Source organism: Ranitomeya imitator, chromosome 2 (genome assembly GCF_032444005.1).
Source record: "Ranitomeya imitator isolate aRanImi1 chromosome 2, aRanImi1.pri, whole genome shotgun sequence".
Lineage (NCBI taxonomy): Eukaryota > Metazoa > Chordata > Amphibia > Anura > Dendrobatidae > Ranitomeya > Ranitomeya imitator.
This window is the reverse complement of record NC_091283.1, coordinates 798,065,192-798,090,069: the sequence shown is the minus strand read 5'-3', so window position 1 is coordinate 798,090,069 and position 24,878 is coordinate 798,065,192. Positions and strand designations below refer to the sequence as shown.

Genomic DNA, 24,878 nt, shown 5'->3' with positions numbered 1-24,878 from the left:
GTGCCTCTATGCGTGCAGCTGTACCTCAAACTGGAGTTCAGCCCCATTTTGCTTTTCATGGGGTTGTTGTGACCCACACCAATCACACATATAAATCCATAGGCAAGGCCATCAATATATTTTCCCAAAAAAACTCTGGTTATATAAAATGACAATTTTTATTATTCTAATGAGAAAACTCAGTGTCGGTAATGAGAACTAAACATAAATATATTTTGGGAACATGTACGATCCTTGATGTTATTTTGTAAAATACAACGATTTAGTATAATAGAGCCTAGATCCAAAATAGAGGGTGGAGGCTTTACGTGACTCAGTAGAGACGATGAAGGTTGGGGTTGGTGTTGCTTCGACAAGTCTTGTCCTGTGGTTATGTCTGTGTTTCTGGAAAAAGTCCTCATTTCAACCAGTTCTTGTGCCTCCTAAAGTCCTAGTGATCCATCTGTTCATTCACAGGCAGAGGCCACGGAGGTGACGCTGGTAATTTTCGAGACATCATCTGACCAAGGCTGGAGGTTCTGCAGGGCGAAGAGAGAAGAGTTGTGGATGCAGATTGGATCTGGCTGGAGAGGCTGGTTTATAGATTTCTGAAAGGCCTCTTGCTGAAGTTGCATTAATATCCTGTTGGCTTGTTGTCTTTCTGCTTCCCTCTCTTCAGCTGTCTGTCTTCTGTAGGTGGAACAACAATAATGTCATTCTCGTTGCAATCATGTCAAGTAAAATAGCTTTGCTTTAATTCTTTTTTTTATATATTCTAATAAATCTAAATGTCATTGGTATGAAAACCGCTCTATGAAAATGTCGGAACCACATCAAATGTGTATTGTGCTATGAGTTGGCCGTTAGGAGGATCCCACTGATCAGCCCTTATCTGACTGCTGATTGGCACAAGATCCAGGTCAGGATTGGGCTCAATATCATCATAACTGAGACCTCTTATAAGTAGGAATCTGATGTGACCTATGTGCTGGGTGTCACCATCAAGAGACTCTGCCAGTGCCTTTAGCTATATTGCCCCAGGTGAAGGGGCACGTAACTATAGCTGTGAGCAATTTTTGCCTCCACCATCATTTTCTATCAGTCTATGGACAAGTTCAAAAGTCTTTTTTTTTTGCTGACTGATTGTCTTAAAAAAAAATAAAGAGTAGACCTGGATGGTTTTGATCCAATTTGCAAATCAATCTGGCGCATTCAACTGAATGACTAAAGAAGGTCTTATGTGTAGAAAAAAGCATTTTTATTCCAGCAAAAAACATGGAAATCCAACTGGATTTCCATGTTTGTGTGCTTGATTAAAAACGGTTTATTCTACACATGAGTGCCGGGACCTTCTTTATTCATAATACTGCTTCCCACGAGCAACACTTTATACGGAGTGCCGACTTACCCTCTTTCCATTTAATTCATTCATTTGAATGGGTCCATGAAACAAAAAACGGATAGCAGTTGTCATCAGGATCTTACCTACGTGCTGTCCATTTTAAGGGCAGATGCAGACGACAGTAGGTTCTCTCATCCAAGAGTATTGTGTTGATTTTGTATATCACACTCTGATCAAACTCTGATCAGTGTTTGATCATAGTGTGATTGGATTCTCTTGAATGAAGAGATGGAGGAAAAAAAAAACAAAACACACGCAGGCCCATAGAAAAACATTGGGCCAAGTGTAATTCTATGTGTTGTCAGATCGCACTCAGGATGAAAATACCGCCACTCGCATGAGCCATAACGGCAAATCATTAGGAAACGTGGAAATAAACACATGGATGGAAACTAAAATGCGTAAAATTTGATCTTGCACAACGAACGCTAAAGAATGGGCGTCTGAATGAGGCCATGTACTAAGGAATAATCGGAACAAGCAGATCATTCAGATTCGTTTCAATTAAAATTTGCAATGTTCACATCTATTAGATTTGACAAGTGATTCATGAATCAGTTTTTGAAACAGTCTGTACACATTTTCTGGGATTAGTACAAGATGTCTTCTGTGATAATTGATCGGTTTCCATCTTATGCTTGGCAGGCATTAAGAAGTATGTTTGCTTTTGACCTTAGATTCAGTCTATTCATGAACTGAAAGACTATGTGAAATGCTGCCTGCACAGTAAGGCTGTGTTCACATCATGTTTTAGGCATGTTTAATGTAAAAATTTGGATGTATACATTAAGCAGATGTCGCATATACATCAGGACCATCACTGTAGGAACTGTCTGTAAAAAAGGTGAGCAGTCATTATTACTTTTTCCGAGCACTCGGGGCAATATCACTTTCTACAGACACTTGAATATGCAAATTAAACTCTATAGCGCCACCTGTTGGAAGTAGCGATCCTACAAGTCACAATCAACACTTTAACGAGTCGGGCAATATGACTTAGGATACTTGGGAATTTTTCGAGGGAGAATTATGACTGCTTGTGGTTCACTCAAAGGGTATCATAATCATTATGGGGGACACACGTGGATTTATTAATAGTTATGGGGCATTATTAATTTTGCAGGGTGTTCAGAGGATATTATTAATAGCAGGCACCTAAAGGATAATAATAGTTATTTAGGGGGCACTTCAGTCATCATTGCTTTTTAATATTACTGTTAAGAGGCACTTAAGGGGTACTGCTACTTGAAAGGGGGTACTTAAGGGACTTGTGGCATAATTCTAGGGGCTCTTTGGGACATTATTACTTTATAAAGGCGCTTTTAAGGAATTAGAACTTGCAAAGTGGTCCGCAGGGGATATTATGACTCTTTAAATGGTTAAAAAACGGGGACATTAAAACTTTTTGGGGCTCATGCATCCTTTTCTTGCTGTTTGAAAAAATGCAGTTTATTTTGTTTTTGATCAAACATATGTGTGTTTTTTTTTACTATGGGTTCCTATGGCAGCCGTCTCAAGCATCTTCTTATCCAATACAACCTAGCATTTAACGTATATTATGGAAAGTGTTACCTTTTGTATTGTACAGAAGTTCGGTGTAGGAAAAACTAAAGGTCCGTTTACATGACCCAACCGCCTGCATGATACGACCGCCAGTCTGTAAACTTTTTCCTATCTGCGGTTGTTTAAATACCGGTTTCCACAAACAGACCAAAGTAAATTGTGCACACTGAGTGATCTACTAGATCACTCAGTGCGCATAGACTGCCATAGTTTTCGGCAGTGTGAGTCTGGATTACACAGGATGGTGTACCGCCAAGAATGATGATATTATGTTCTCTACTCTTCAACACCTGTTTACATGGCAAGATAATAGTGAAACAAGCATTTTTTCACAATGCTCATTCACGATTATTTTACAGTGTAAATGACCCTTAACTCCTTTCTGCATTACAAGAGTCATTGTCCAAGGGGACAAGTTTCTTAGGCTAGTTTCACACTAGCGTTTACCTGATCTGCGGCGGGCTGCGGATTTCCTCTGTGAAGCCCCGCCCGAGGCCGCACCTCCACCGCTAGCTCCGCCTACTTCTGCATGCAGCCTGCATGCGGCCTGTGTACCTATCTTTAACATTAGGTACGCAGGTCGTGCGGCTGTATGCGGATGCTGCCGCATGCGTCGTTTTGACGATGTGGAGAAAAAATGCTACAGGCTGCATCCTACGCTGGTCGCCGCATCGTCAAAGCGACGCATGCGGCAGCATCCGCATACAGCCACACGACCTGCGTACCTAATGTTAAAGATAGGTACGCAGGCTGCATGCAGGCCGCATGCAGAAGTAGGCGGAGCTAGCGGCGGAGGTGCGGCCGAGGGCGGGGCTTCACGGAGGAAGTCCGCAGCCCGCCGCAGATCAGGTAAACGCTAATGTGAAACCACCTTACTGGTACTAGGAGATGGCAGCTATGAAGCTGAACAATTAGGAATGCAGCCCTGGGCTATAATGCATACCGTGATGCCTGATCAGTGTAAGGCAAAGACTGGCATACTGTCTTTACACATTCGTGAGTGAAAAATCTGATAATAGACTAGATAAGGGAGAGGGTGAGGAGATTTCAGAGCTACACTTAAAGATTATAGATTTATTTTGCAATGTTGGGTAAATTTACAGCGTCGTTTTAATTTTTATTTAAAAAATCAATGGTACACGTGAAAATTCGCAACTTTGCAATATATCTTATCACAGAAATCTGAATAAGTTATCCATTCTCCAAAGACATAATAATAGGGAATTTAGATTGTGAGCCCCATTGGGGACAGTGATGATAATATATGTAAAGCGTGGTGGAATAAGATAGCGCTATATAAGCAAAGCATAATAAATAAATAAATAAATAATAAAATTCTCATTATTCTAAATTCATGGGTAAAATCTGTATTCAGGAAATACAGATTTTTACATTACTAGCATAGGAAATGACAGTTGTTACAGATAATATTCTATACAGATAGGAGGGGGAGGGGAGGAGAAGTGAGAAGCTAGAGGAAAAACTCCTTCTTCCTCCCACCCTTCGATCTAAATGTAATCTAATAAGTAGGAACTGTCATCTACTATCTATGAAATTGAACACCTGTCTTCACTGAATACAGATTTTACCCATGAATTGGGAATTTTGAAAAATGAATAATCAGTCCTGGAGGAGTACAGAAGCAAACTTTTGGATAAGATATATTACAAAGTTGCTTAATTTCATGTGTACTATTGATTTATAAAAATTCAAATAAAACAACATAATATTGGTGCATTATGGAAATTATGGGGCTGTTACCAGACCCATGGCAGTGCCAACTATATCATCTATATCGCCTTTTTATGAAACCAGCCTTAACATGAGAAAAGATATTTCCTGACATGACATTTATAAATTGCTGAATACTCCATTTGATATCACGTTAATTTAGAAGAAAATATATTTTGAATATGCATTATTATAAATGATGCTGAATATTTTGCAATTGTCTCCAACCTTTCAGGGTGGAGTCTTTTGCATGAATGCTTGTCATGATTATTAAACAGCAATAATCCTATGAGGATGATTAATTAGTGGCATAAGTTTAAAAACCTCATCAGCCTGTGTTTACATCTGCAACCCAATTATCAGAAGTGATAAAAGAGATTTGTAATGCCTGTACTTTCTGAAAATAAAGTAAACAAATATGCAAACAAGAGTAAAACTATCTACAGAAAACAATCTTCCCATACCCATGAGAATCATTGGGGTGCATTTACACTGGCCAATTATTGTGAATGAGTTTTCCTAGGAAAGTTTGTTTCTCAATAATTGTGCAGTGTAAACAGGCTGCCAATTACCCAATGAACAAGAAAAACAGTTGTTTGTCAGATAAAATAATCATGTGGCTTGCTTAAAAGCCATCGTTCTCGGCCGCGCGTTGTCTTGAGTAAACTGGATGTGCTACCGAGAGCAAATAAAGTCTATACACACAGATTGATCATTCGGTACACATGGGAAGGGTGGTCAGCCTATTTAAATAGGTTATTAAACAGCTGCTGATCGACTTACAGGTAGTTGTTCAACATTCATTTAAAGGGAAACTGTTACACCATTTCAAGCATCTAAACCATCCCCAGTGTGTGATTAGTGATGCAATGTGCATCAATAACTTTTTGTTTTTCAGTAAAAACGGCGCTGTAATGATGTCCAAAAAGCACTTTATATAGTTATATGGTACCTGCTTGTTTAGTCACTGGAGTGTGCCTAATTTTCTGTTCAGTCACAGGCGTCACCAACCAATTTCATTGATTTCCCTGGTTGCACCGATGTCACTGGAAGACTGCGCTTGCACAGTGTGGTGCTTGGAGCTGCGCTTGCACAGTGTTGAGCGGGAAGCTGCACTTGCAGTGTGTAGCGTGGAGCCGGCCGCTCTTGTGCAGTGTCGAGCGGGGAACCGCGCGTCTTGGCGCATGCGTGGCTCCCGGATCAACACTGTATAAGCGTGGCTCCCCACTCGACACTGCTCAAGTGCGGCTGGCTCCATGCTACACACTGTGCAAGCGCGGCTCCTGCTCGACGTTGCTCAAGTGCCGCCGGCTCCATGCTACGCACTGTACAAACACAGGTGCCCGCTTGACACTGCGCAAGGGCAGCTCCAAGAGCCACACTGCACAAGTGTGGGATTCCAGTGACGTCAGTACAACCAGGGAAATCAATCAACTTTATTAGGCAACGATGCTCGTGACTGAACAGAAAATGAAGCACACCCCTATGACTAAACGAGCTGATACCATATAACTAAGTTGTTTTTTGGCCATCACTACAGCAACATTTTTAAAGAAAAAAAACGGGTTAGTGATGCACATTACATCACCACACACTGAGGACAGTTTAGATGCTTGAAATGACATAACAGGTCACCATTGGATAGTGTTAACGCATCCTTAGACTACATCAGACACCACAACTAATAATCTTGGGGAAAAGAATTAGTCTGTGTTAGGGCTGGCGGAATGCACCGAGTAAATAAGGAGATAATATTGGTGCGCTCGCAGCCCGGGGTCCACCGTGCAGGAGTGGAACCTGCTGCTAGTAAATGGCAGCACTATATGGCAATATTACGGCTGAACAGACACGGGTTCCGTCACCCGGTCTTTATAGGAGCGAACTCTGTTGCTTCACAGAGTCACTGGGATAAAAGATAATGCTGTGCTCTGTTAATCTCACAGTGGGTCACAGCTCTCTAATGGAGCAGGTAGCATACAGTGGTCACACAGTCAGCAACAGCACTCAAACAACTCCTCTCCGGAGGTGACAGAATTCTAGAAGCTATACGCCAGCCCTGAATTCATACACACAAACTCCAGAATTCTAGTGGCTATACAGACGACCCTGAGCACATGCTGACAGAGACCACAAATGTAGCTAAGCTCATACACACATGAACTTAAGTTGATACTAGCACATGGCCGTGTGGCCATGCAAACTTTTTATAGAGGAAGCTCTCCAGGACCTTCCTAGTGGTCCAATAGGAACTGCTTCAGGACCTGAGCATGTGACCCCGACCTCCAATGAGAGGTTGTCCCTTGGGCATGCCCAGTAGAGGAAAAGCAGGACTTAGTCCCAGGAGCATTTGCTCGCCACAGAACAGTGCTGGTTACTTTAGGAAGGCAAAGTTTGACCAGCTTAGAGATGCCCTTAATCTGGTAGACTGGGACAATATCCTCAGAAATAAGAATACAGATAATAAATGGAAAATGTTTAAGAACATCCTAAATAGGCACTGTAAGCGGTTTATACCTTGTGGGAATAAAAGGACTAGAAATAGGAAAAACCCAATGTGGCTAAACAAAGAAGTAAGACAGGCAATTAACAGTAAAAAGAAAGCATTTGCACTACTAAAGCAGGATGGCACCATTGAAGCTCTAAAAAACTATAGGGAGAAAAATACTTTATCTAAAAAACTAATTAAAGCTGCCAAAAAGGAAACAGAGAAGCACATTGCTAAGGAGAGTAAAACTAATCCCAAACTGTTCTTCAACTATATCAATAGTAAAAGAATAAAAACTGAAAATGTAGGCCCCTTAAAAAATAGTGAGGAAAGAATGGTTGTAGATGACGAGGAAAAAGCTAATATATTAAACACCTTCTTCTCCACGGTATTCACGGTGGAAAATGAAATGCTAGGTGAAATCCCAAGAAACAATGAAAACCCTATATTAAGGGTCACCAATCTAACCCAAGAAGAGGTGCGAAACCGGCTAAATAAGATCAAAATAGATAAATCTCCGGGTCCGGATGGCATACACCCACAAGTACTAAGAGAACTAAGTAATGTAATAGATAAACCATTATTTCTTATTTTTACAGACTCTATAGCGACAGGGTCTGTTCCGCAGGACTGGCGCATAGCAAATGTGGTGCCAATATTCAAAAAGGGCTCTAAAAGTGAACCTGGAAATTATAGGCCAGTAAGTCTAACCTCTATTGTTGGTAAAATATTTGAAGGGTTTCTGAGGGATGTTATTCTGGATTATCTCAATGAGAATAACTGTTTAACTCGATATCAGCATGGGTTTATGAGAAATCGCTCCTGTCAAACCAATCTAATCAGTTTTTATGAAGAGGTAAGCTATAGGCTGGACCACGGTGAGTCATTGGACGTGGTATATCTCGATTTTTCCAAAGTGTTTGATACCGTGCCGCACAAGAGGTTGGTACACAAAATGAGAATGCTTGGTCTGGGGGAAAATGTGTGTAAATGGGTTAGTAACTGGCTTAGTGATAGAAAGCAGAGGGTGGTTATAAATGGTATAGTCTCTAACTGGGTCGCTGTGACCAGTGGGGTACCGCAGGGGTCAGTATTGGGACCTGTTCTCTTCAACATATTCATTAATGATCTGGTAGAAGGTTTACACAGTAAAATATCGATATTTGCAGATGATACAAAACTATGTAAAGCAGTTAATACAAGAGAAGATAGTATTCTGCTACAGATGGATCTGGATAAGTTGGAAACTTGGGCTGAAAGGTGGCAGATGAGGTTTAACAATGATAAATGTAAGGTTATACACATGGGAAGAAGGAATCAATATCACCATTACACACTGAATGAGAAACCACTGGGTAAATCTGACAGGGAGAAGGACTTGGGGATCCTAGTTAATGATAAACTTACCTGGAGCAGCCAGTGCCAGGCAGCAGCTGCCAAAGCAAACAGGATCATGGGGTGCATTAAAAGAGGTCTGGATACACATGATGAGAGCATTATACTGCCTCTGTACAAATCCCTAGTTAGACCGCACATGGAGTACTGTGTCCAGTTTTGGGCACCGGTGCTCAGGAAGGATATAATGGAACTAGAGAGAGTACAAAGGAGGGCAACAAAATTAATAAAGGGGATGGGAGAACTACAATACCCAGATAGATTAGCGAAATTAGGATTATTTAGTCTAGAAAAAAGACGACTGAGGGGCGATCTAATAACCATGTATAAGTATATAAGGGGACAATACAAATATCTCGCTGAGGATCTGTTCATACCAAGGTAGGTGACGGGCACAAGGGGGCATTCTTTGCGTCTGGAGGAGAGAAGGTTTTTCCACCAACATAGAAGAGGATTCTTTACTGTTAGGGCAGTGAGAATCTGGAATTGCTTGCCTGAGGAGGTGGTGATGGTGAACTCAGTCGAGGGGTTCAAGAGAGGCCTGGATGTCTTCCTGGAGCAGAACAATATTGTATTATACAATTATTAGGTTCTGTAGAAGGACGTAGATCTGGGGATTTATTATGATGGAATATAGGCTGAACTGGATGGACAAATGTCTTTTTTCGGCCTTACTAACTATGTTACTATGTTACTATGTTACAATGGCTGAGTCTGGAAGATCAACAGTAACCAAGCGTACAGTATCTTCCTGAGCCAGATGCTGGGACCGACGCCTCCGCTGAGCAGACTCCATTGCGGCCGGAGAAGAATGGGAGACCACAGCGGAGGTAGTTTGAGATTCCCCCTGTGCAGCTGCGGGAACTCGACACCTAACAGTCTGTTTCTAAAAAATGAATCCCGATCAAGCTGCACCCCCCACTAGGAAGCAACCAACGGTTAACACAACATACTTGCCAGCTTTAAGAAGTGGTTGTCCTGGAGTTATAAGCATTCTAAGCCAGAAGATTTTTGCCCATGTTAAAAGCCATGCACTTCCATGCCCCATTTTTCTGCCTCTGAATGTGTGTCTGGACATTGGGCTCTGCCTGAAGATGAAGCATCCCTGAGTTATGCAATGGAGACTATCCAGAAGGTTATAATAGTTTTTTGCACCATGCAGGATAATTTCCCAACTTTTCCATACAGGAAAGATATATATCTTGGTACCGTGTTACCCAGTGGATAGAGAAATATTTAGAATTGGACTGAGGACTCTCAATTTTAAATATTTTTCCAACTTCTCCAGGAGTTCAGAAGATCTCTTCTTTTTATTGGAGTCTTCTAGATGTTCTGGGAGAGTTGGCAAATATGATTTACAGGTAAGTAAGTTATTTGGATCACCTTCAAGTTTTACTTAATGGGGTATAGAAAAAAAAGTGACATAAATACTAAACCAGAGAAAATAAGTTAAGGATTCAATGAATAGAAAAAAATCCCTTTAAGGGACAGGGAGAGCCACACATGTATAGCCCAGTTTAGGCTTTTTTCAAGGGGGTGGAATTAATGTAAATGCTTAGGTGTTTTATATTATTTAACTTAAAGGTGTATTCCAATCTCCAAGATCCTATCCCAGTATGTAGTAGGTATAATAATAATGATAATATTAGCAAACACTTCCAATTAAAATGTAGTATACTTCTCCTTATTCGCTTTGTCGCTTACCCCATGTGCAGGGCATTGCAGTAGCTTAGATATCCATGGTTACGACCACTAACAACATAACTAACCGTCTCTATTTGAGTAGTCGTAACCATGGATACTGCAATGCCCTGCACACGGAGTTAGCGATAGCTTATAAAAAGAACTATACTACATTTCTAATTTGAGGCATTTACTTATATTCTTTTTATTATTATACATACTACATATTGGGACAGGATCTTGGAGATGGGAATACCCCTTTAAGCATAATATGAAGCCCATAGACTTCTGTGAGGCTCTACTGTACCTCAGTATGCCACAGTATTTCTGTTTACCGTCATACTGACTGCATGCACCTTATGATTAAAGAATTAGGCAATGTTCACACATTCAGGATTTAGTGAGTTTTTTACCTCAGTATTTATAAGCCAAAACCAGGAGTGGGTGATAAATACAGAAGTGGTGACGTGTTTCTATTATACTTTTCCTCTGATTGTTAGACTCCTGACTTTGGCTTACAAATACTGAGGTAAAAAACTCATCAAATACTGAATGTGTGAACGTGGCCTTAGTCTCACTCACGTATATGTACAGAATCTACAACAATTCAAAGATCCATCTAAGCTGAGTCACCATCATGGCCTACTATATTAGACGCATTTTACTCAATTACTGTTTTATGCTGTGTTACAAAACCTGAAGTCTGTCAGTACTGCTCGCGTCTTCCTCTGGACTGACCACTGAGACAAGCTTGATGTCAGGGATACATAAGCCTAACAACTATATCTTTGCTGAAGGCAAAAAATTGCAAAATGTCCTTGCTACACGGCCATCTTACTGACTGCTGTCTAATTATCACCAATCTTAGATTTTCACCCTCAGGGTTACAGTTCCTTCCAGATTTTTTAGGTTTCCCTCCAATTGAGAGATTTGCCGCTGCTCGAAGGTCTGCACGTTTGCCAGGGAGTTGTCTGAGGTCACATTTTGAACTACCGTACCATTTTTTAGCATCAGCAATGTTACCGAGAGATCCCTCAGAGCAGGATACACATTTACCAATTGTGTCCTGTTACTTCTTTTTTTTGCCTGAGCTGGACAATGCCGATGACAAAGAGGAGCTCTCTGCGTCCGTGACCAACATCCAGAACCAGTTAGACCAATATTCATTGTTTCTTTTTCCAGCTCAGAGAGATTTACATCAATGGAACCAATGATGCCGGATATAACATGGATCCCGTAAGAAACTTTGAGATCAGTTTTATCATCGGTTTTTGTACTTCTCTAGAAGAATAAGAGATGAGGGAATTAAACATATGTGAACTTGCCTTTTTTTAGAATTAGGCAAAGGGGCCTCAGGACAGACATTTCTGGAATATACACCAGATGTGCCATAAATAATAGATGCGGGACCCATCACTTAGCTTCAAAGTAGGGTTCCCACTGGCACCCAACCACGGTGACCATAGAGGTGTACCCCTGTTCTGGAGATAGCTGGAGGTCCCAGAGGAGGGACCAGCATCCATTAGACAGTTATTGCCCATACCATAGATGGGCAGCATGGTGGCTCAGTGGTTAGCACTCAGTTCAAATCCCACAGAGGACAACATATGCAACGTCTGCAGGGTTTTCTCCAACACGCCGAAGACATATTGATAGGGAATTTAGATTGTGAGTCCCAATGAGGACAGAGATTATGATAAAGTGCTGTGGAAATTACTGGCGCTATATATGCAAATAAAATAAATAAATATGCCCTAGTTGTCTTTTGTGAGACAAGCGCTTTAGGAAAAGTAGCACAAGAAATGCAAGAAGAAAAACTAGACTAGTGTGAATGTGCCGTAACGCTCTGCACACATCATAGGTTTTTTTTTTTTTCCAAAATGATAGGGGTGAGTATCCAGCAACAGGTCCGAGAGAGCGTGATTAAAAACAAAAAAAATTATAATTTCATTGAAAAATGCAGAAAAAAATAGAGGCAGTCCCCCGGGAACTGTGCCATGTTAATCGAGTAGATCTGACGCGTTTCGAACCAGGCAGTTCTTTTTCATAGTCGGGCAGTAATAGCATACTGTATATGCCAGTACATATAAATTCAGTCCGTCACAAGGTCCTACTGTGAAATCAGAGTACTGTATAGCATTTCATACTGCCTCTTTATGTGTTAGTGTAGTCTACTACGCTATTTCATACAGAAAAAAAAAGTAGGTCAACGCACCCAGGGTGCCCCAAAATGGCACTCTTTAGGCACACATAGGATCAATGAAGCTTCATAGAAATATTTGGTTTTGTGAGTACCTTAACAAGAATGACAGGCTGATAATAAGAATCCTTTATACCCATAATAAATAGAATCTTTGTATTCATATGGCAATATTATTCATGTCTTGCAATGCAACCTTTAAGGCCTTTTTTCCATTCAAGGGTCTGTCTTATGCTCTTACCCTATGGTGTGGTAGGGAAACTGATGCCTGTACTGATCCCATATATTTATATGGGATCATTCGAAGACATCCATGGTCACTCTGGACTAGTCCTAAAGCTAGAAAAAAAATTTTTGCATGCAATATTTTTTGGCCCAGCTGGACAGGTGCACAACCTCACATCAGTTGTATCCAGCTCACACATAAATCTACTGTCTGGGCGCAACTGGTTTGGGGAAACCAAGCCTTACATTGTCAGATTTCTTTGCATTGCAATGGAAAGTATTCCTTCAAATCATGACAAAGATTGTTCAGGGCATAACAGATATACAAACAGTATATAACATCATTATGGATCAATGTGAGGTAGCATTTAAAAGCTGGGGTGACTCAGTGTTCTCCAGCCTGCGGGGTACTGCTTCAACTGGACACAACTGATAACAAAGAAATGCTAGTCTGAGAAATGTTTCATGGATATCCAACATCAAAACTAAGAAAAATGGAACTAAATGACTGCATAGGAAACTATCAAAGACTGGAGGCCTGGACATATGATAAGGGTCGTCAGCGGACTTCTCTCTAGGACACTGGTCTTATATGTGCAATGTCTGTAGAGGCCAATAGTGATGAGTGAACGTTCTCAGATAAGGTGTTATCTGAGTATGCTCGCGTGCTAAACAAATGTCTTCGGCGTGCTTGAAAAATATGTTCAAGTCTCCGCGCCTGCATGTCTCGGCTGTTTGACAGCCTCAACACATGCAAGGATTGCCTGTTTGTTAGACAATCCCTGCATCTGTTGCTGCTGTCTAAAAGCCACGAGACATGCAGGCGCGGGGACTCGATCATATTTTTTGAGCACGCCGAAGACACTCTGTTAGCACCCGACCATGCTCGGATAACACCTAATCCGCTCATCACTAGAGGCCAACAATGGTCAAGGTGTTCATGAGATTGGTAGCTACTAGCGATGAACGAATATACTCGTTACTAAAGATTTCCCGAGCACGCTCGGGGGTCCTCCGAGTATTTTTTAGTGCTCGGAGATTTAGTTTTCTTCGCCGCAGCTGAATGATTTACAATTCTTAGCCAGCTTGATTACATGTGGGGATTCCCTAGCAACCAGGCAACCCCCACATGTACTTATGCTGGCTAACAGATGTAAATCATTCAGCTGCGTCGAAGAAAACTAAATCTCTGAGTACTAAAAATACTCGGAGGACCCCCGAGCATGCTCGAGAAATCTCGAATAACGAGTATATTCGCTCATCACTAGTAGCTACAATGACTCAGATTGCATGTCAGTGAGAGAACAGTCCAAGTGCTAATTCTGGGTATAATATGACTCAGTTATTTGTCAGATTTTATATTCGAGAAAGCTTGGTGCTTTTATTTTTTTGCTTTTTGGCCCATAGTTTTGAGATTGGGTTTTCACAGATTTGTTGCATCTTGTCCTAAGATTTTCTGCCTGAGCCTTGTACAAGTAGTGACAAAGTTGTGCACTTTATGTACCGGTCCGGGGTCAATAGATAGATTTAAAAATGCTTCATGCCATGCTGCTGATCCTTCAATAAGACCGGTCTGATTCAACAACTGAACCAGCCGATGCCGGGAATGATCCCATAGAAAACAAAGGAGATTAGATCTGGTGTCAGATTCCTTCCAAAGTTTACAAATCACAAAGAAGAGGAAAAATTATAGTAGGCAGGATATATGGCAATAAGGCCTTACAACAGTAGCAGATGCAACATGTATGTCAATTTTTTATGAAATGCTGCATCTTGGCTAAAAGGTCCCTGTACACATAAGCTCAGCCACTTAGCTGGCATAAGGCTACATTCCCATGATGAGCTTTTGGTGAGTTTTTGATGTTGCAGATTTTCTCCACCAGTTCTGCACCCATTAAGTAAAAAAGTTTGCCTACATTATTTCGAAAAGTGTAGCGTGAAAAAATCACCAAAAACTCACAGTGGGAATGTAGCCTTAGGCCCCTTTCACACATCAGTCTTTCGCTGTCAGTCACAATCCGTTGGCTCGATGGATCCGTCGCAGGTTGTGAAAAACTGATGCGACGGAGCCGATTTTTGGATGGATCCTACTAACGGATCTGGCTATTTGGAACGGAGCATGCTCAGTTTTAAAAAAACTAATGCGTCACCAGAGTCCGTCATTTGACGGATCCAGCTCCATAGGCTTCCATTCTAGCAAATGACGGACGGAAACAGATCCATCACTGTCCATTTTTGCAACGTACACAAAAAACGTTACTTTCTCCGTTGTCTCCGGCCGCCGGACAAACAATTTTCGACGGATGCAGCGAACGATGGAACAAACTTGAGGCCATCTGTTGCAATCTGTCGCTAATAGAAGTCTATGAGAAAAAAACGTATCCGGCGGCATCAGTCGCCGGATCCGGTTTTTTTCAAAATTGAAAAGGGCCTTTATGACAAAGCAGGGAAGTATGAGCAAGCATTAACTATTTTTTCACCTCCCCAAAACACGTAGTTCACAAATCTTGATACATATAGACCATTTAGTTGAAAGCAATTTGCAAAAAAAAAAAAAATTTATTATTCTAAACTGCAAATAGGAACTATATGGCGTGGGGCAGCCGCTAATATCCGCAACCTGAAATCACCATAAAGCTGGATGTAAAGGATTCCAGAATAATTGATTCGGGGATTTGTATTGAGGAGAGTTAATTCAGCAAATGGTCTTTAGGATAAGCAACATATTTTGGGTGGATAGATAATATTAATTATTTATAATACTTAATAGTCTTGTAAAACCAAATAAAGGACTGAGTGAATTAGTATAAAATATAGGGAGCTAAATAGTCCAGTACAATAATATACAGCACTGGATAGTTCTGCTCATTAATATGAAAAAGATAGTCTAATATAATAATATACTATACACTGAAAAGTCTAGTATTAAAAAAAACTACTGGATTGTCTGGTATGATAAAATAAAGCACTGGGTAATAAAAAAAAAAAAAAAGTTTCTACAAATCTACAAATAACATGAATAATCAAATATAATAATGTGCAACAGGGAAATATACAGCACTGGAATGTCTGGTGATGTGTACATATATCATAACACACATCACTGGATAATGTGGCACCATAATAATATACAACACTGGGTAATTTATAATAGGTAGATAAGAAAGAAATATATTGTAGAGGTCAGCCTGGGATAAAAAAATAGACAGCACTGGATAGTCTAATACATACATATATATATATATATATATATATATATATATATATATATATATATACATAATTTAGTATAAAACAGGGATAGTCTATATTGTAGCATACAGGACAGAATAGTTTTATACAATACAGCATGGAACTAGTATTCCGGTGAACAAAACTGAATGATCTAGTATTATACACAGCACAGGATATTCTATTAGAATACTATACAGCATTGGAAAGTCTAATAAAATATATGCCAATTGTTAATGTGGTATAAAAATTGACAAAAAAGAAGAGAATGTCCAGCTTCACCGAATCCGTAAAAAAAGAGTTTTCTTTATTCACAAACTTTAAACATAGAGGATACAAACTTCAGCACGAACCATATGGGTAAGAATCTCAACGCGTTTCTGGAGACTAAGCTCCCTTAATCATGGCATTCATATGTGGAGCTTAGTCTCCAGAAACGCATTGAGATTCTTACCCATATGGTTCGTGCTGGAGTTTGTATCCTCTATGTTTAAAGTTTGTGAATAAAGAAAACTCTTTTTTACAGATTCGGAGAAGCTGGACATTCTCTTCTTTTTTGGACTTTATACGCTTGGACACAGCGGGTCCGTGCTCCCAAAGATTGGTTTATGCATCACGGGTGAGCTGGTTTATATTCCTTCTTTATAAAAATTGACAGCTTGGATAGTCTAGTAGTGTAAGAGCATAATATAGCACTGGATAGCTAAATATAATAAACTGCACTGGATAGTCTAATAATATAATACTAATATAACAACATACACCACTAGATGGTCTTGTAATTTAATCACATAAAGCACTGGATAAACCAGTAATACAATAATATACAGCACTGGATAATCTAGCAATATAATATACAGCACTGGATAGTCTAATAACAGTATACAGAACTGGACAATCCAGTAATATAATATACAGCACTGAATAATCCAGTAATATAATATACAGCACTGGATAATCTAATAATATAACAATATACAAAACTGGACAATCCAGTAATATAATAATATACAGCACTGGATAATCCAGTAATATAATAATATACAGCACTGGATAATCCAATAATATAATAATATACAGCACTGGATAGGCTATGACACTAATATGCAGCACTACCTGCTCTAGTATAATAATATACAGCACTGGATAATCCAGTAATGTAATAACATATAGCACTGTATAATCCAGTAATATAATATACAGCACTGGATAATCTAGTAAAATAATAATCTACAGCACTGGATTATCTAATAATATAAAAATATACAGCACTGGATAACATAGTAATGTAATAATATACAGCACTGGATAATTTAATATTATGATACATAATTCTAACTATTCTAGTATTATCATCTACAGCATGAAATATGGAGCATTTGATAGTCTAGACTGTAGATCCTTGGGTTATTCCACATAACACTGTGTAATACACAGATCTGGATAGTCTCATCGTATAATGTGCTGCACTGGATAGTCTATAGGATACACAGCTGTGAATATTCAAGTATTATTATATGTAACACTGGATGGTCTGGTATAATGATATACAAGACACATATTGTAGTTCTGGGCAACTAAAGCGAAAAATATCACCTGTCTGTAGTGATTTCCCATGTGACCAGGAAGGCATAGCCCACCGCAATTATTACAGACGTGTCACTTTGGGGGGCTCTGAAGACACTCATGACAGCTTTTGCAATAGAGCAGGATTGTGAGCAAACTCCACCTATATATAGGTAGTCTGGGTTGTTTTGTTATAGTCTACAATTGGTGATGTATAGTTTTACATTTCCACTATATTAATGTATAAATATATAGTGGAAATACAAAACTATAGATCACCAAGTGTAGACTATAACAAAACAACCCAGACTATCTATATACAGGTGGAGTTTGCTCACAATCCTGCTCTATTGCAAAAGCTGTCATGAGAGCCTTCAGAGCCCCCCAAAGTGACAAGTCTGTAATAATTTAGGATAATATTGACGGCACCAGTAGTCTGTCACTGTAACATGAAACGGAGATCGTCCATATAACAGGATACAGGACTATATATATATATATATATATATATATAAGCACTAACCTTTCTGAAATACTATATATTACCGTGTATGTATATATATATATATATATATATATATATATATATATATATATATATATATATATATATATATATATACACACCAGATCGATGACGGTATAATGTTACTTGTTGACTTTATTATGCATAATGACAAGTGTATATACATGTGATATATGTGGAAAAGTGTAGAACAAATATCCTATCGCACGTAGCAATTTATGATGCTCGGAAGATTTCAATCACTCAAGGGGTTAATTAGCTGATGTAATTTAGCCGGTAATTATGAACTCGTAGAAAAAAAAAGAAGGTCGTTTAACTTTTCAAATTAATTGCAATTTCATCTGAATGCACAATTTCCTATATGCACCATGGGATATTGTGCGGCAACATACAGTAATATAAGATGCCGGTAATATTGTTAACCTTAGATGACTTATCATTCATGCCTCTTCATCAATAAAATATTCCTCGTTTAAGTAAGATTATTATTACTAGGAGGGAAGAAAGAAAGAAAGAAAGAAAGAAAGAAAGAAAGAAAGAAAGAAAGAAAGAAAGAAAGAAAGAAAGGAAGGAAGGAAGGAAAGAAAGAAAAAGAAGGAAAGAAAGGAAGGAAAGAAAAAAAGAAAGAAAAAGAAAGAAAGAAAGAAAGAAAGAAAGAAAGAAAGAAAGAAAGGAAGGAAGGAAGGAAGGAAGGAAGGAAGGAAGGAAGGAAGGAAGAGAAAGAAAGAAAGAAAGAAAGAAAGAAAGAAAGAAAGAAAGAAAGAAAGAAAGAAAGGAAGGAAGGAAGGAAGAGAAAGAAAAAGAAAGAAAGAAAGAAAGAAAGAAAGAAAAAGAAACGAAGGAAGAAAAGAAATAAAGAAAGGAAGGAAGAGAAAGAAATAAAGAATGAATGAATGAATGAATGAATGAATGAATGAATGATTGAATGAATGAAACAACACAATTAATGGAGAATTGTGGGTTCAAGGCCTCCCAAATAACAATACGGTTGTAATAATACAAAAAAAATAAAGAAAGGCGGTACTCCAAAAATATGCAAAAAAAAAGTTACATTTAATTAGCCCATGTGGCAACGTTTTGGTACACAGAATCTTTCTCAAATGATTGAGAAAGGTTCTGTGAACAGAAACGTTGCCACATAGGCTAATTACATTTAACTTTTTTTTGCATATTTTTGGAGTAATAGAAAGTCCACTTTTTTCATCATTTATTGGAGTGCGACATCCTTTTTTTATTTATACAAATGGATATTTCCTTGGATGGTTTTGCACCCCGAATTCATCTATACGGTGCTGTTCCATTTTTTCTGATTGATAGATAGCTAATAGTAATAGACAGATAATAAGATAGATATTAGATAGATAATAGATTAATGCATTTCATCGACTTGTGGAATAATTTTTAGAGTGATGATGTCAGCTACAGGTGACACATAGCTGCAGGTATGGAATGTTGTATCAATCGTTTTTACTAAATGGATATTCTGCATTCATTGTCCATAAGAATGATACCGAAAACCTGACACAAGAGCTGCCAATGTACATAAATACATGTGAATATTAACAAAGGCCCAATGGAAGAAATGCATCTGAGATTAACAAAGTCTGGATACAGGGGAATCCCTTTCACCCCACAGCCCTCTGTACAGATAGTGGCACACATGGCAGCCAACAATTATTATCATTGACGAAGTGATCATTCCCTATATAAACATAAGACGTCATCTGATAATACAGTGCTGCCTCCTTGTCAGGGATGGGAGTGGGATTATTATGGCTCTGCCATTACTGAGGCCACATGCTGAGTGCAGGAATGCTGTGGGATAATCAGTCCTTAATGTCAGGACCCAAAATATCCACAATAATTGATACACAACAGGGTTTTAAATATAAAGGCTTTTGGCTTACAGGACATGAAGCTAAGACTGTACATTATACAGGCAATGCACAATCAGTGCTGCCAATAGATCCTTATGTATTTCTGACAACAAACAGGCCAGAAGGCATCTCAGCACCTGACACAGATACAAAGAACATCATGAAAGTCCACAAAGGAGGCTAGGAAATAGAATAAAAATAAATACATTATATATAGTGTATGTGTGTATCAAACATATGTCTATTGTCTCTCTGTTATTTATCTAGATATCTTCTACATTTTATAAGGTTAGATTGATGGTAATGTATGTAGAACCAGGAAATGTAGAACCAGGTAAAATCATAAATGTATGTAATTTAATTTCACCTCTCATAACTTCTTCGGGTATTATCTATCATCTGTCTAAATTAAGAAAAAAAAAAGAGCAGCACCAGAATAATAAGGGTGCAAAGCCACCCAAGCAAGTACAGTACCAAACCTTCCAAATATGACAAAGAAAAAACATCTGGAGGCAGCACACCAGAATAATGGAAGGCGAAGGATCCTTTTTCAAAGGAAAAAGGTTCACACTTTTGAACCGAAACGTCGCCTTAATGGGCCATTAAAATCACATTTTTCTGGTGTGCTGCCTCCAGATGTTTATTTCAATATACTCTATCTATACATAGGTGGTGTCCATTGTGCATGCAGGTCCATCAGATGGATGAAGTGTTGCCTTGTTACCTCCACTTGGTCCTGCGGTTCTGGAACCAGGTCTTGACCTGGGCATCTGTCATCTTGAGCGCCTTGGCCAGGGCAGCCCTCTCGGCGGAGGCCAGGTACTTCTGGCGGTGGAACCTCTTCTCCAGCTCGCAGATCTGCAGTCTGGTGAACGAGGTCCGCGGCTTCTTCTTTTTCGGCGGCGTCCGGTTCTGGTACGGGTGACCTATACGGCGTGTTACAGTGAACGGTGAGAGCGCCACTGAGCGGAGGACAGAGGCAGAAGCGGCAGCAGCAGCGGAGAGACAGACAAGGGTCATCAGTACAGGAACACTGGAGCCACACACAGCACAACACACAGGAAACAGAAGGCTGCCAAACTATCTATTATCTATCATCTATTATCTATATATTATCCATCATCTATCTATTATCTATATATCATCTATTATCTATCATCTATCTATTATCTATATATTATCCATCATCTATCTATTATCTATATATCATCTATCATCTATTATCTATCATCTATCTATATATTATCCATCATCTATCTATTATCTATATATCATCTATTATCTATCATCTATCATCTATCTATATATTATCCATCATCTATCTATTATCTATATATCATCTATTATCTATCATCTATCTATTATCTATATATTATCCATCATCTATCTATTATCGATATATCATCTATCATCCATTATCTATCAACTATCTATTATCTATATATTATCCATCATCTATCTATTATCTATCATCCATTATCTATCATCTATATATTATCTATCATCTATTATCTTTCATCTATCTATTATCTATCTATCTATAGATCTATCTATCTATTATCTATCATTTATTATCTATCATCTATCTATTATCTATCATCTATTATCTACCTATTATCTATCTAATATCAATTATCATCTATGTATTATCTACCTATTATCTATATATTATCTATCATCTATCTATATCTATGTGTTATCTATTTAATATCTATTATCATCTATGTATTATCTAGCTACCATCTATCTATCCATTATCTATCATCTACCTGTCTATCTATCTATCTATCTATCTATCTATCTTTCTATGTATGTATATTTCCATCTGTCTAACATTGATTCCCTCTTTTTTATATTAAGAATGACATAAAATTTCCAACATATCTATGCGTTTATGATATTATCTAAATAGTATACAATATATATAAAACATATTTATAGATAAAGATAAGTATATTTAAATAAATATGAAGTAATTAACATGAAAGAGAAAGTGTAAAGTGAAAATTAAAATGTAGAAATATCTATCTATCTATATCAATATATATATCAATATATATATATATATATATATATATATATATATATATATATATATATATATATATATATATATATATATAGCACTTTCGAAATTTAATTTTGAGACACCTAACATTGTTCCTCATATTATCTACACATTGAAAGGATAGCTCTGGTTGTAGGGAGTTTATTATTTTTTTTTTTTTTTCATCACTGTTTTCTTAGAATTATGGTGAACTTGGCAATGTAATTATAGGACACCTAGCGTTTTTTCTTATACTTTATCGACATTTAGAGATCGCTCTGGTGGTAGGGGGTTTATTATTATGTTTATTTTTCATTACTTTTTTCTAAAAACTATATACAGGAATGCACAGATTATTTATGTGTGTCTAAATGAAACACGTGACATTGTTATAGTGTGATGGCAATGGGAAATACTACTAATAATAATAGAACAATATTTAGACTCAGCTAGTTTATTAGCACGTTATACATCATGAGTTATATTAATTATATAACTCATATATGTGTGTTATATACTCATATATACATTATTATATTAAAACGTGCCTATATATATATAGGATCTGTATGTTTTGTACAAGGCACGTTTTAATACTTTTACCTAATTTTATTGTAACATTATCAATTATCAGTTCTCTGTTGTGATTTCAGCATTACCACTAGACCCTAAATAGTCTCGCAGTTCTAAATAAAATGAACTTATCCAAAACGCAATTGTTGGTTTTGTGTAATTTAATCAACCTGTCATATAAGGTTTTGAAGCTGAACCATATGCTGTACAGCTCCATCTTTCTTTATATTATTCTATTTCTGCAGTCTGGTAAAATGTATAATTAAAAATAAACACAATCACACTCCAGGTGAGTATTTTGCTACTACAGTTAATAACTGCAGAAAACAAAAACCGCAGTATATAAGAATTATTACAATTATCATATACATGCATGCAAATCCATAATTCTAAATTAAAAATGAATGTATTGCTACCACTGCTATTATTATCATCACTAATAAAATAATAGTCATTTTTATTTTATGGACTAGTGGAATTTATATTTAGTACCAGCAAATAATATAGCTGATAATAAATAAATGTAAGAAATTGTTCATATAATAATTTAATGGAATAATAAATACAAGTATTATTATAATTACTGTTATTTTTACTGTTATTTTTAATAATAATACAAATGATAATAATATTATAATAATTTATTTTATAATAATAATAATAATAATAATAATAACAATTATAACAACAATTATAACGTTATTGTTATATCAATTTATATAATAATAATGGTATTATTTTTTATGAATAATAATAGTATTATTATATTAATTTATTTAATAGTAATAATAATAGTAATAATCATGGTATTATTTTATTTATGAATATTAATAATAATAACAACAACAACAATAGTGGTATTATTGTATTTATTATTAATAATAATAATGGTATTATTATATTCATTTATTTAATAATAATAATGATATTATTTTATTTATTAATTAATAATAATAGTATTATTATATTAATTTATTTAATAATAATATTAATAATAATAATAATAATAATAATAATAATAATAGTAGTAGTAGTAGTAATATCAATAATATGTGTTATTTTGAGACCTTTCAGCCTGTCAGTACAGCAGGTCAGCATACTCTTGAGCCTGGCATGGAGCCTCCTTTGGTGACACAGGCATGGCTGTCACAGAGGGTGCAGGTGGCAGCAGTGGGAAGCACAGAGGCCAAGCAGAGCTTGCAGGTACCTACCTGTGAATCTGTCCTTAGTATATCTCCTGTTACTTTCCATCCAGGGGAAAGTTAACCCTGTGAGATTGTTCATATTGTTCATGGCCGCCACACTGGGCACAGTGGGCATTCCAGTGGAAATCGGTTGGTGCATGTTGCCAGTTAAAGGTCTGTGGGCAGGGACCCTAATAACCCCCGCAGCATTCAGGTTGTTCCCATTCATGTTCATCCCCATGTTCATGTTATAGGAGCCCGTCAGGGAGGCCATGCTGCAGGCATTGTTGTTGTATCCCCCGGTGCTGCTGTTGCTGTAGTTGCCGGTCATGGTGTTGTAGGCGCTGCTCACAATGCATCCCAAGCCATAGTCGGAATCCTGGAGCCTGGAACTGGAAATCATACAACTCCCCTGATCTGGACTGTTCAGGATCTGATCAATCCCAAAGCTGATGGGCTCTGCATGGCTCTGGTGCAGGTGGTGAGCCCCTATGTGATCCATGCCGCCGTCCCAGTCTGTGGCGGAGCTCCAGCCCCACAGCTCCGATCACTGCACAGATAAGAAACAATGGAGCCTGGGCTCGCTTCACTTGCTTCCAATTCCTGGGGCAGGATAAAAAGAGCAAAGGAAGAGCTGAAGTGGGGAGTGCTTTTTGCATTTGGTTAGTGCTCCCTGTGCAAACTGTGACATCAATCATCCAGCCAGGAGGCCTGAGAGAGGCAGCCAGGACTCTGCCACAGCAGATCACTGCCTATTGGCTGCAACACTTCAACATGCACTTGAATGACAACCTGAGAAAGGAGTCTCCTTCCTCCCAGCCAAACCCAGCAGCGATCATAGGTGCATATGCCGGGCTCAGCCCTACACAGTGGAGTCAAAGGGGCGTGGCATGCAAGACAGCACACAGCAGGAAAAGCAAACCTGCACATAGAGACATTGACCTCCACATAGTGCAGATATTACATAGAATATATATATATATAATTCAAATTCAAAGAAGCTTTATTAGCAAGACCAAATAAACATTAGTTTTGCCAAAGCACAGGGAATAGGGAGTAGGGACTGTGAGGATAATGGGTGGGGACTGTAGGATCGATGGATGGGGCACAGGGTGGGGACTAAGGAAGTCCAAGACATATCATGGTTGTCTTTCTCACAGCCTATGGCATACACTCACATGCATATATGTATATACAGTATATGCATGTTT

General features: G+C 38.1%; 1 protein-coding gene across 1 annotated transcript; it reads right to left on the bottom strand.

The window, feature by feature from the left end:
- Positions 1-446: 446 nt before the first annotated feature.
- Positions 447-24,169, bottom strand: TLX1 (T cell leukemia homeobox 1). The gene is made up of 3 exons (XM_069755883.1): positions 23,695-24,169; positions 20,588-20,789; positions 447-669 (listed from the first exon to the last, which is right to left on the bottom strand). Exons 1-3 carry the CDS (start codon positions 24,167-24,169, stop codon positions 447-449), a joined length of 900 nt encoding a protein of 299 aa, XP_069611984.1.
- Positions 24,170-24,878: the final 709 nt, after the last annotated feature.